General features: G+C 49.1%; 1 protein-coding gene across 2 annotated transcripts in view; it reads right to left on the bottom strand.

Annotated features, from left to right (window-relative positions):
* The window catches only part of elmod1 (ELMO/CED-12 domain containing 1), a 43,220-nt gene extending 31,354 nt beyond the window's left edge, over window positions 1-11,866 (bottom strand). For both annotated transcript variants that reach the window (XM_072447033.1, XM_072447034.1), the window contains exons 1-5: window positions 11,810-11,866; window positions 8,972-9,117; window positions 7,588-7,616; window positions 6,299-6,396; window positions 929-1,058 (exon numbers count right to left, since the gene is read on the bottom strand). In XM_072447033.1, coding sequence (XP_072303134.1) covers window positions 929-1,058; window positions 6,299-6,396; window positions 7,588-7,616; window positions 8,972-9,117; window positions 11,810-11,826 — 420 coding nt within the window. In that variant the 5' untranslated portion in view covers window positions 11,827-11,866. The remainder of the gene's footprint in view (window positions 1-928; window positions 1,059-6,298; window positions 6,397-7,587; window positions 7,617-8,971; window positions 9,118-11,809) is intronic.
* Between the last annotated feature and the right edge of the window lie 538 nt (window positions 11,867-12,404).

Here is a 12,404-nt window from a genome sequence, read left to right as displayed (position 1 = left end):
GTTAGTTTTCCAGTGAAACTCATGGATGTCTTGTGTCTCAGGCTCTTTGGGTCAGTGAAATCAATCTCAGAAATCTGTGCCAATTAGTTTGCCAGGTCGGTCCAATTAAAGGAAAAACTACTTAAGAAGGACGGTCCACATTATTAAGCAGACCACCATTTTCACCATTGTCTGGTCGGCCCCTTTAGGGTCCCTGAAGGTGTGAAAATGACCTCTGTAAAATATGTGGAGTTGAACTGTGCTCTCCAGAACAAAATCATCTTCATGCAGGACAATGCACCATCTCATGCTGCAAAGAACACCTCTGCATCACTGGCTTCTATAGACGTCTATGCAACACTGGAATTTACCCATTGTGGGGATTATCTTATAAAAGAAGAGAAACTCATGGTGTGGCCCCCATCCTCCCCTGACCTCAACCCTATTGAGAACCTTTGAAACATCCTCAAGTAAAAGATCTATGGGGGCGAGAGACCGTTCACATCCAAACAGCAGCTCTGGAGGCTCTGATCCTGCAAAGACATCAAGCAGAAACTCTCCACAAACTCAAACGTTCAATGGATGTAAGAATTGTGTAGTTCCTGTCAAACAAGAGGTCCTATGTTCACTTGACCTGTTCAGATGTTTTGATGGAAATAGCTTTTGATTTGAGTAAATAGGACCTACTAAAACAAATGACCATTTTTTGTTCTTTAAAACGATGTCATGGTTATGTCTGCGGCGCATAATCATTTGGAACAGTGCATTTTGAGTTTTTCTGTTGGAAAAATATTCTGTTTGTTCATCAATCAGAGGTTTGTTCAATAACATTCAAATTGTACTCTAAATGCTGATGAACTGAAACATAATTTATCAGAGAAAATAATCATTTGGAATGATGTGCCACAGCTAACACGTAATATGAGTCTAAGAGTGACTTTAGTTTGACCTTGAGCAGCGTGTCCTCGTGCTCCTGGTTCTCACAGTCGTACGCTTCTCTGCGGAGCTTCTCCACCTCCACCAGCAGAGCCCTGTAGCCCACCACCTGCAGGAGGCTGGCCTGGAGCGAGATGCCCAGTCTGGGAAGACAAACACTCTCAGAGCTACAATGAGCAGTGTTGGAAAGTACCATAACAAAAACTAAAGTAAAAGTACTGTACTTAATGAAATATTGATATGAATATAATTTGTATCTGTACTTTACTCAAGGCAAGGCAAGTTTATTTGTAGAGCACATTTCATACACAAGGCAATTCAAAGCTTCACAGCAGGAAAAATGCATTCAAATCACAAAGAAATGACACAAACAGAAATATAATAAAATTAACTAAATTAAAAATGATCAATCCAATTGATTTTCTAAACTAATAAATCACAAACAAAAGAGAAGAGTGCAAAGAAAAAATCCTTTCAGTCAAACACAGCGAAACAAAACTGTTTTTAGCTTAGAGTTGAACATTGTCAGAGTAGAAGCCTGTCTCACATCTTCTGTTTAGTCCTGACTCTGGCACCAGCAGGAGGCCGCTCCATGTTTAATCCTGACTCTGGCACCAGCAGGAGGCCGGTCCATGTTTAGTCCTGACTCTGGCACCAGCAGGAGGCCGCTCCATGTTTAGTCCTGACTCTGGCACCAGCAGGAGGCCGCTCCATGTTTAGTCCTGACTCTGGCACCAGCAGGAGGCCGCTCCATGTTTAGTCCTGACTCTGGCACCAGCAGGAGGCCGGTCCATGTTTAGTCCTGACTCTGGCACCAGCAGGAGGCCGCTCCATGTTTAGTCCTGACTCTGGCACCAGCAGGAGGCCGCTCCATGTTTAGTCTTGACTCTAGCACCAGCAGGAGGCCGGTCCATGTTTAGTCCTGACTCTGGCACCAGCAGGAGGCCGGTCCATGTTTAGTCCTGACTCTGGCACCAGCAGGAGGCCGCTCCATGTTTAGTCCTGACTCTGGCACCAGCAGGAGGCCGCTCCATGTTTAGTCTTGACTCTAGCACCAGCAGGAGGCCGGTCCATGTTTAGTCCTGACTCTGGCACCAGCAGGAGGCCGCTCCATGTTTAGTCCTGACTCTGGCACCAGCAGGAGGCCGCTCCATGTTTAGTCCTGACTCTGGCACCAGCAGGAGGCCGCTCCATGTTTAGTCTTGACTCTAGCACCAGCAGGAGGCCGTTCCATGTTTAGTCCTGACTCTGGCACCAGCAGGAGGCCGGTCCATGTTTAGTCCTGACTCTGGCACCAGCAGGAGGCCGCTCCATGTTTAGTCCTGACTCTGGCACCAGCAGGAGGCCGGTCCATGTTTAGTCCTGACTCTGGCACCAGCAGGAGGCCGGTCCATGTTTAGTCCTGACTCTGGCACCAGCAGGAGGCCGGTCCATGTTTAGTCCTGACTCTGGCACCAGCAGGAGGCCGCTCCATGTTTAGTCCTGACTCTGGCACCAGCAGGAGGCCGGCCCATGTTTAGTCCTGACTCTGGCACCAGCAGGAGGCCGGTCCATGTTTAGTCCTGACTCTGGCACCAGCAGGAGGCCGCTCCATGTTTAGTCCTGACTCTGGCACCAGCAGGAGGCCGGTCCATGTTTAGTCCTGACTCTGGCACCAGCAGGAGGCCGGCCCATGTTTAGTCCTGACTCTGGCACCAGCAGGAGGCCGGTCCCTGAGGTCCTCAGAGTCCGAGATGGTTCATATGGCACTAACATGTCCGAGATGTACTTTGGTGCTAGGCCATGGAGAGACTTGTACACAAGCAGAGCTGTTTACACTTAAGCACATTTTGCAGTAGATACTTTCCACTTCCTGACTCTTTTTCACAGAGCGCTCAGAACAGCTAGAAACATTTTACCTGGAGAGATTTATGTGGCGCTCAGACCCCGGCGGAAGATATCGCGATCATGGGCACTCCATAATCTGTATTAGGAGTCTCCCCCCAGGGTCTGGAGACTGGTGGTGGTAGATATGGAGAGAGGGTAGAGAGGATGATTGGATGAGAGGGATGCAGAGGAGGAGGAGGAGGGGAGGTGGTGGGTCGCAGTACTGTCTGGATGTTTCCATGGAAATGTTTTTCCTTTGGCTCTAATATTCCACAGTATGGCATAAAATGTACTGTAGGTATCTCCATGGAGAGTTCAGAAGTGTGATTTTATTTGTTCTATCTCCATGGAATCATGCAAAGTGACAGAAAGTTACACACTGTTGCTTTACGTTGTAACTCGTTCATGTGGGAAAGGTGTCTGGAGCATTAAATGATCCTCACCTCCTCCATCGCCTCCTCCATCACCTCCTCCATCACCTCCTCCATCACCTCCTCCATCACCTCCTCCATCACCTCCTCCATCACCTCCTCCATCACCTCCTCCATCACCTCCTCCATCACCTCCTCCATCACCTCCTCCATCACCTCCTCCATCACCTCCTCCATCGCACCTGCACTAACTGCACTGTCACTTCTACTGAACTACTTTATATTTTATTATGTACATATCATGCCGTTTTGGATTCATTGTTCAATGTTTGTTGTTTGTGTTGCACTGAATCACCAGGACAAGTTCCTCTGTTTGTGAATTTTTGTTCATCGACAAATGGCAATAAACCCTTTTCTGTTTCTGAATCTGACCCTGTCCTGGACTGAACCTGGTTTGAGCTTTGGTCCTGTTCTAGTCCTGGTTCAGTCAAATCCAGCTTTACTCTTTGTTTAGTCTTGTTTTGATGAGGTGTATGTACAATTGTGATCTCCCTGTGTGTGTGAGAGCCCCGCCCTGTGTGTGTGAGAGCCCCGCCCTGTGTGTGTGAGAGCCCCGCCCTGCCCCGGCCTGTGTGTGTGAGATCCCCGCCCTGTGTGTGTGTGAGAGCCCCGCCCTGTGTGTGTGAGAGCCCCGCCCTGTGTGTGTGAGAGCCCCGCCCTATGTGTGTGAGAGCCCCGCCCTGTGTGTGTGAGAGCCCCGCCCTGTGTGTGTGAGAGCCCCGCCCTGCCCCGGCCTGTGTGTGTGAGAGCCCCGCCCTGTGTGTGTGAGAGCCCCGCCCTGTGTGTGTGAGAGCCCCGCCCTATGTGTGTGAGAGCCCCGCCCTGTGTGTGTGAGAGCCCCGCCCTGTGTGTGTGAGAGCCCCGCCCTGCCCCGGCCTGTGTGTGTGAGAGCCCCGCCCTGTGTGTGTGAGAGCCCCGCCCTGTGTGTGTGAGAGCCCCGCCCTATGTGTGTGAGAGCCCCGCCCTGTGTGTGTGAGAGCCCCGCCCTGTGTGTGTGAGAGCCCCGCCCTGCCCCGCCCTGTGTGTGTGAGAGCCCCGCCCTGCCCCGGCCTGTGTGTGTGAGAGCCCCGCCCTGTGTGTGTGAGAGCCCCGCCCTATGTGTGTGAGAGCCCCGCCCTGTGTGTGTGAGAGCCCCGCCCTGTGTGTGTGAGAGCCCCGCCCTGCCCCGCCCTGTGTGTGTGAGAGCCCCGCCCTGCCACGGCCTGTGTGTGTGAGAGCCCCGCCCTGTGTGTGTGAGAGCCCCGCCCTGTGTGTGTGAGAGCCCCGCCCTGTGTGTATGAGAGCCCCGCCCTGCCCCGCCCTGTGTGTGTGAGAGCCCCGCCCTGTGTGTGAGAGCCCCGCCCTGTGTGTGTGAGAGCACCGCCCTGTGTGTGTGAGAGCCCCGCCCTGTGTGTGTGAGAGCCCCGCCCTGCCCCGCCCTGTGTGTGTGAGAGCCCCGCCCTGTGTGTGTGAGAGCCCCGCCCTGTGTGTGTGAGAGCCCCGCCCTGTGTGTGTGAGAGCCCCGCCCTGTGTGTGTGAGAGCCCCGCCCTGCCCCGCCCTGTGTGTGTGAGAGCCCCGCCCTGTGTGTGTGAGAGCCCCGCCCTGCCCCGCCCTGTGTGTGTGAGAGCCCCGCCCTGTGTGTGTGAGAGCCCCGCCCTGCCCCGCCCTGTGTGTGTGAGAGCCCCGCCCTGTGTGTGTGAGAGCCCCGCCCTGCCCCGCCCTGTGTGTGTGAGAGCCCCGCCCTGTGTGTGTGAGAGCCCCGCCTTGTGTGTGTGAGAGCCCCGCCCTGCCCCGCCCTGTGTGTGTGAGAGCCCCGCCCTGTGTGTGTGTGAGAGCCCCGCCCTGCCCCGCCCTGTGTGTATGAGAGCCCCGCCCTGCCCCGGCCTGTGTGTGTGAGATCCCCGCCCTGTGTGTGTGTGAGATCCCCGCCCTGTGTGTGTGTGAGAGCCCCGCCCTGTGTGTGTGAGAGCCCCGCCCTGTGTGTGTGAGAGCCCCGCCCTGCCCCGCCCTGTGTGTGTGAGAGCCCCGCCCTGTGTGTGTGAGAGCCCCGCCCTGTGTGTGTGAGAGCCCCGCCCTGTGTGTGTGAGAGCCCCGCCCTGTGTGTGTGAGAGCCCCGCCCTGCCCCGCCCTGTGTGTGTGAGATCCCCGCCCTGTGTGTGTGAGAGCCCCGCCCTGCCCCGCCCTGTGTGTGTGAGAGCCCCGCCCTGTGTGTGTGAGAGCCCCGCCCTGTGTGTGTGAGAGCCCCGCCCTGTGTGTGTGAGAGCCCCGCCCTGCCCCGGCCTGTGTGTGTGAGATCCCCGCCCTGTGTGTGTGTGAGATCCCCGCCCTGTGTGTGTGTGAGAGCCCCGCCCTGTGTGTGTGAGAGCCCCGCCCTGTGTGTGTGAGAGCCCCGCCCTGCCCCGCCCTGTGTGTGTGAGAGCCCCGCCCTGTGTGTGTGAGAGCCCCGCCCTGTGTGTGTGAGAGCCCCGCCCTGTGTGTGTGAGAGCCCCGCCCTGTGTGTGTGAGAGCCCCGCCCTGCCCCGCCCTGTGTGTGTGAGATCCCCGCCCTGTGTGTGTGAGAGCCCCGCCCTGCCCCGCCCTGTGTGTGTGAGAGCCCCGCCCTGTGTGTGTGAGAGCCCCGCCCTGTGTGTGTGAGAGCCCCGCCCTGTGTGTGTGAGAGCCCCGCCCTGCCTCGCCCTGTGTGTGTGAGAGCCCCGCCCTGCCCCGGCCTGTGTGTGTGAGATCCCCGCCCTGTGTGTGTGTGAGAGCCCCGCCCTGTGTGTGTGAGAGCCCCGCCCTGTGTGTGTGAGAGCCCCGCCCTGCCCCGCCCTGTGTGTGTGAGAGCCCCGCCCTGTGTGTGTGAGAGCCCCGCCCTGTGTGTGTGAGAGCCCCGCCCTGTGTGTGTGAGAGCCCCGCCCTGTGTGTGTGAGAGCCCCGCCCTGCCCCGCCCTGTGTGTGTGAGATCCCCGCCCTGTGTGTGTGAGAGCCCCGCCCTGCCCTGCCCTGTGTGTGTGAGAGCCCCGCCCTGTGTGTGTGAGAGCCCCGCCCTGTGTGTGTGAGAGCCCCGCCCTGTGTGTGTGAGAGCCCCGCCCTCCTGCAGGTGAACAGCAGGCTCTCTCTCTCTTACTGTGGGTTGGTGTCGGGGTTGATCTTCTTCAGAGCCATGATGTCATCGATGGTCTTCTCCACTCGGTCGTGCTGAACGCTCAGGGCCGACTGCAGCAGCTACGCACAAGCACCACGTCAATCATCTCCTCCACGTCAATCATCTCCTCCACGTCAATCATCTCCTCCACGTCAATCATCTCCTCCACGTCAATCATCTCCTCCACGTCAATCATCTCCTCCACGTCAATCATCTCCTCCACGTCAATCATCTCCTCCACGTCAATCATCTCCTCCACGTCAATCATCTCCTCCACGTCAATCATCTCCTCCACGTCAATCATCTCCTCCACGTCAATCATCTCCTCCACGTCAATCATCTCCTCCACGTCAATCATCTCCTCCACGTCAATCATCTCCTCCACGTCAATCATCTCCTCTACGTCAATCATCTCCTCCACGTCAATCATCTCCTCCACGTCAATCATCTCCTCCATGTCAATCATCTCCTCCATGTCAATCATCTCCTCCATGTCAATCATCTCCTCCACGTCAATCATCTCCTCCACGTCAATCATCTCCTCCACGTCAATCATCTCCTCCATGTCAATCATCTCCTCCATGTCAATCATCTCCTCCATGTCAATCATCTCCTCTAATATTCTGCATTATTTGTTGTTTTAGAACTTTAAAGCTGTTCCTCATTAGGATTTAAATACTGGAGCATTAATTTAAACATAAAGAACATACAAGAAAATTCTTATATTGAATGTCGAAAAGATCAAGATGTGGAACGTTGTTAAAGTAAAGGTTATGTTTATGATGTGGAACGTTGTTAAAGTAAAGGTTATGTTTATGATGAGGAACATTGTTAAAGTAAAGGTTATGTTTATGATGTGGAACGTTGTTAAAGTAAAGGTTATGTTTATGATGAGGAACATTGTTAAAGTAAAGGTTATGTTTATGATGTGGAACATTGTTAAAGTAAAGGTTATGTTTATGATGAGGAACATTGTTAAAGTAAAGGTTATGTTTATGATGTGGAACATTGTTAAAGTAAAGGTTATGTTTATGATGAGGAACATTGTTAAAGTAAAGGTTATGTTTATGATGTGGAACATTGTTAAAGTAAAGGTTATGTTTATGATGTGGAACGTTGTTAAAGTAAAGGTTATGTTTATGATGAGGAACATTGTTAAAGTAAAGGTTATGTTTATGATGAGGAACATTGTTTCCTTGATATGTGTCCTATAATTCCAGACCCCTCTTTTACTCAACTCTTCGCACAATGACACTAAACGTGTGCATTACCTCATTCTTGGAGAACCTCAGGGATGATTCTGAGAAAATGTAAGAAAAACAAAAAAGTTAGGAAATGGACTGTGTAATTACGCATTTTAGTTAAATCAATTATTAATCATTTCAAATGATCAGCTTCTGTCTTTTTAATGAGCCAAATCTTACTATATTTGGTATGAAATTGCACAACTAAATCTTGTTTATGTTCATAAAAATAATATTGAAAGCAATTTTAATTTTTTTTGATAAGAAAATATAAAATTGGATCTGAAACATCATGAACTCTCAACACAAGGACAAATCGCTGTCTGATTCTTTGAGCTGATTAACGGAGCTCAAGTTACAAAACAGAAACTTTGTACAACTATGTCTAGTTATCACAGAACTGAACCCTGTTGGACAGGATTAGTTTGACAGTTTTACATTCCCGCAGGATAAGAACTTTCAGAGCTTGTTTTTACAGACTTTAGTCCAGAAATGTTGGACTGATAATCACACTAAAATAAGACAATAATCTTTTAAATTACTGTATTTTCACACCTTACCTTTTTTCATAGTTTAGGCCGGCTTATAGAGTTATACTCCAGAGCGACTTATATGTGATATTATTCATTCTTTTCACACTGACACCCACAAGAGGGCGCTCTAGGCTCTAAGCGACGCAGAAGAAGAATCGGCACTTCTTCTGGAGTTTGTGGAGTCTAACCCTAACCCTGGAGGAAGAAGAATTCAATGGATTTAGTGAAAATCCATTGAATTCCATCGAAGATCCATTGAAAAATCCATTGAATGTCTGTTCCCCCCAAAATGCGACTTATACTCCAGTGAGACTTATATCTATATCTATTATGCATTTTTTGACTGGTGTGACTTATAGTCCGGAAAATACGGTATTCATGTCATTAGCATTGCTTAAATTTAGATTTTAGCATCTTGTGTCTGTTCTGTAGTGTCAGACCTGGTTCTTTACCACTGTGGCATTTTCTCTCCTTTAATCCAAACACACTGACACTTTGATGCAAACTAAGCATCAAAAGCACTTGCTTGCTTACTTATTGTATTTCTGTGTTCTTTTCATTTTTAATTTCTGAAAGAAAACAACTGGATTGGGGAATGGTCAGTGGGGAAATAATTAATAAATAATTAATTTAGAATCTTGACGTAAAATGGAGCAGATACATTTTGAATCAATGCTATCTTCACTGTACAAACTAAAATGGTTGAAATCACAGACACAGGACTAATACAGCACGCAAACCACAGGGTATTTCACGGATATGGATGATTCACACTACATTTGTAATTATCGCAATTTACCCAAGTTCCCAGGGTAAAATAATTCCGTCTGTGTAGGCCTAACCCTAGGCCTAACCCTTAAGAGCACATTGCAGCGTACCGATCTTGAGCGTGCGCCTTGCTCCGGGCTTGTTGTTGTAGCAGATGCGCTGCAGCTCACAGCGGCCGGTCAACTTCCTGATGACAAACTTCAGCCCCCTCCACAAGATCTTACAGTAGAGGAACACCAGGAACTGGCTCAGTACTCTGCACACAAGGAAACAGTGTTAGTCACATTTTGTATTAATGCTTTGACAGTTTTACTGTAATTGACCGGTAGAGATTTACGTTCTCATGAATAAATGATTCAGTCTTCAGTGATTGTCCCAGACTGTGGTGGGTATGGACTCCACACCAGCCCCACACGCCCGACTGTGAGGATATGATGTATAAGGGCACAGGCAGACAGGAGCAGATATCAGCACCACTGGCCCCTGGACAGCTCCTCCAGCTCTCCTCTATGTCTGAACCATGTGTTTAATGTTGTCCGTTCAGGGCTTTCCTTGATTTTCAATTTAATGATTAGCCATGTTGTCTGAATGAATCATATCAATTATAAATTAAAATTATATTTTCGCTTTTTGTAAATTGTTTAAATTGCAGCCTGGTGGAGGTGGATAAATCTGTAAATATGTAGCTACATAAAGTTTCCTCGATAGTTAGTAACGCTCCAGGCCACAGTGTCATCTGCTTCCACTTGAATCAGGCATGTCTAAATTACAAATGCGGCCCTCAGACTAATTTTTGTTCCTGTTTCTTCCTGCTGTTGGTCCAAACAACAAAAAGTAGTATTTTTACTGTAAGATTTTGAAACATTTAAAAGGTGGTATGGACGATTTTTTTCAGCAAATTTTGTATCATATTTCCTCGTGGCGTGGATAAATCATTTGTCCTGCCACGTATCAATCATAAAACGCACCTGTCGCTCACCTGCAGCCGCGTCTGGCTCGTCCCCACGTTTCCGCGTGCCTAAGTGCATGGATCTATCATAATATAGTTCCCTCAGTGTACGGGGCAAAATGAGGACGGAGAAAGACAGTTCGAGCTGACGCAGAAGTGGACAGAAATCTACGGGAGACGAGAGATGCGATGCTAATAAACAAACGCACGTGTGTGTTGTATCGGTCCACAGGGGGGAGTGGCATGAGCACGGGGGAGGGGCATGTGCACGGGGGAGTGGCATGTGCACTTCCGCCTGCGTTCTCAAATCGCCGAAAAATCGTCCATACCGCCTTTAAGCATTGTGATGTTATACCAACTTAAAACCTTTAATAAGACTTGGAACATTAGTTCCAAGTCTCCGTATAAGTTTCAAAATGCGGCCCTCGGTGAAAAAAATTTGGAACCCCCTGACCTAAATGAAACAATAGTGAACTTGTCTGAGGTCATTGGGCTAAATAATTAGACTTTTAGTTGATCCTACAACCTATGTTGTCACTAAGAGTAAGGGCGAGACATTTACACATTGAATAATCACAGTTTTCAAACATAAACAATACAGATTTAGATTGCTGTCTAAAACCTCTTCCTCAAAGTATGACTGGACTGGACCAGCCTCTAACTACACGTGGATTTGGATTTGATGATTTCTCTCTGATCCATTGTCGCACGGAGCATTTTCTGTGCAGAACGGTCACTGCAGAAGGAGGAGGAGCTGTACCTGGGAGACTGGCCTACTTTAAATGAAGCGCAGAGAAAAGCATCATGGGAAATCCTAAGCCACCTATTATTTAAGAAAGTGAAGGGACCACCTGCGATCTGGCACAGAGGGAACATAAAGTCTGAGTGGCTGCGTTTTGTGTCATTCTTGATGCATCAGTGAAGTAGAATTTCATATAAACGTTGGCTTGTTTCCACTGGTTCACTTTGGACCGGTTTAGTACAGTCAGAAAGCGTCTAAACTGTCTAATGTGAACTTTGTGGGAACAGATGCCCGAGCCTCAGCTGGCTCCTCTCGACATGGAGGAGCAGTGGCTCTACTCCGAGCTCCTCCCGTGTGACTGAGTTCCTCACCTTATCTCTAAGGGAGCGCCCAGCCACCCTGAGGAGGAAACTCATGTCGACCGCTTGTATCCTCGATCTTGTCCTTTCGGTCACTACCCAAAGCTCATGACCATAGGTGAGGTCAGAACGTAGAGTGACCAGTAAATAGAGAGCTTTGTCTTTGGACTCAGCTCCTTCTTCACCACAACAGTCGATGCAGCGACTGCATCACTGCAGTGGTGTCGTGCTATATAATGATCGTTATTCAACAACATGACGACATGTAAGGCAATATGTGTAGCGTGTGATGATGGTAATGATAATAAAACACATTTTTATATTTGTAGTAAACAAAAGGCGATGTCATTCCTTTCATGTTTGAGAAATAATCTCAAATGTTTTTCAAATCTAGAAATCCACAATGTTGAACATTCTCATTATTAGTTTGCTACAGAAATGTAGGTAATCTCATGTCTTAAAATCCTTTCAATTGACAATAATCACGATTTATTTATTTTTCTGTGAATAATGGCACCACTTTATGGGGCAATTGTGAAAAAATAATGTCCCTTTTGTTTCTTTGTGTTTACAGAGTTTGTATTTCCAGTAATGACAGAGCTATGAACCATAAGGTCACACTCTGCAATCTGACACAATTCTGTCTTAGAATTCTGATTTGACCTCCAGCAGTTAAACTGAAGGCTTCAGAGAAGGTGCGACGTCACGTGAACGCAACTTATTCCAACACGATATATATGTCACGATATAATTATGTCTGCACATGATATAATTATGTCTGCACCACCAAGTCAAATGTTCAAATTCACCCTCAAATTTGACCACAAATTATCAGTGGTAAATCTACAAAAGGAGGAGTCCAAAATCTTCTTTGTGCTCAGGACAGCTGTGTGTTTACCTGAGGAAATGCTTCATGTTGGCTGCTGTCTCTTAGCTGGACTCTAGTTCGGTCCTGGTTCTGGCTCTGGTCACCTGTGGACACACACACACACACAGACACACACACACAGACGCACACACACACACAGACGCACACACACACACAGACACACACACACACACACACACACACACACACACAGACACACAGACACACACACACACACACACACACACAGACACACACACACACACACACACACAGACACACACACACACACACAGACACACACACACACACACACACACACACACACAGACACACAGACACACACACACACACACACACACACAGACACACACACACACACACACACACAGACACACACACACACACACACACACACACACACAGACACACAGACACACACACACACACACACACACACAGACACACACACACACAGACACAGACACACACACACAGACACACACACACACACAGACACAGACACACACACACAGACACACACACACACACAGACACAGACACACACACACAGACACACACACACACACAGACACAGACACACACACACAGACACACACACACA

Source organism: Eucyclogobius newberryi, unplaced genomic scaffold, assembly GCF_026437365.1.
Source record: "Eucyclogobius newberryi isolate DKJ021-1_F unplaced genomic scaffold, fEucNew1.0.hap1 SCAF_15, whole genome shotgun sequence".
Taxonomy (NCBI): domain Eukaryota; kingdom Metazoa; phylum Chordata; class Actinopteri; order Gobiiformes; family Gobiidae; genus Eucyclogobius; species Eucyclogobius newberryi.
This window is presented reverse-complemented; position numbering and strand designations above follow the sequence as displayed.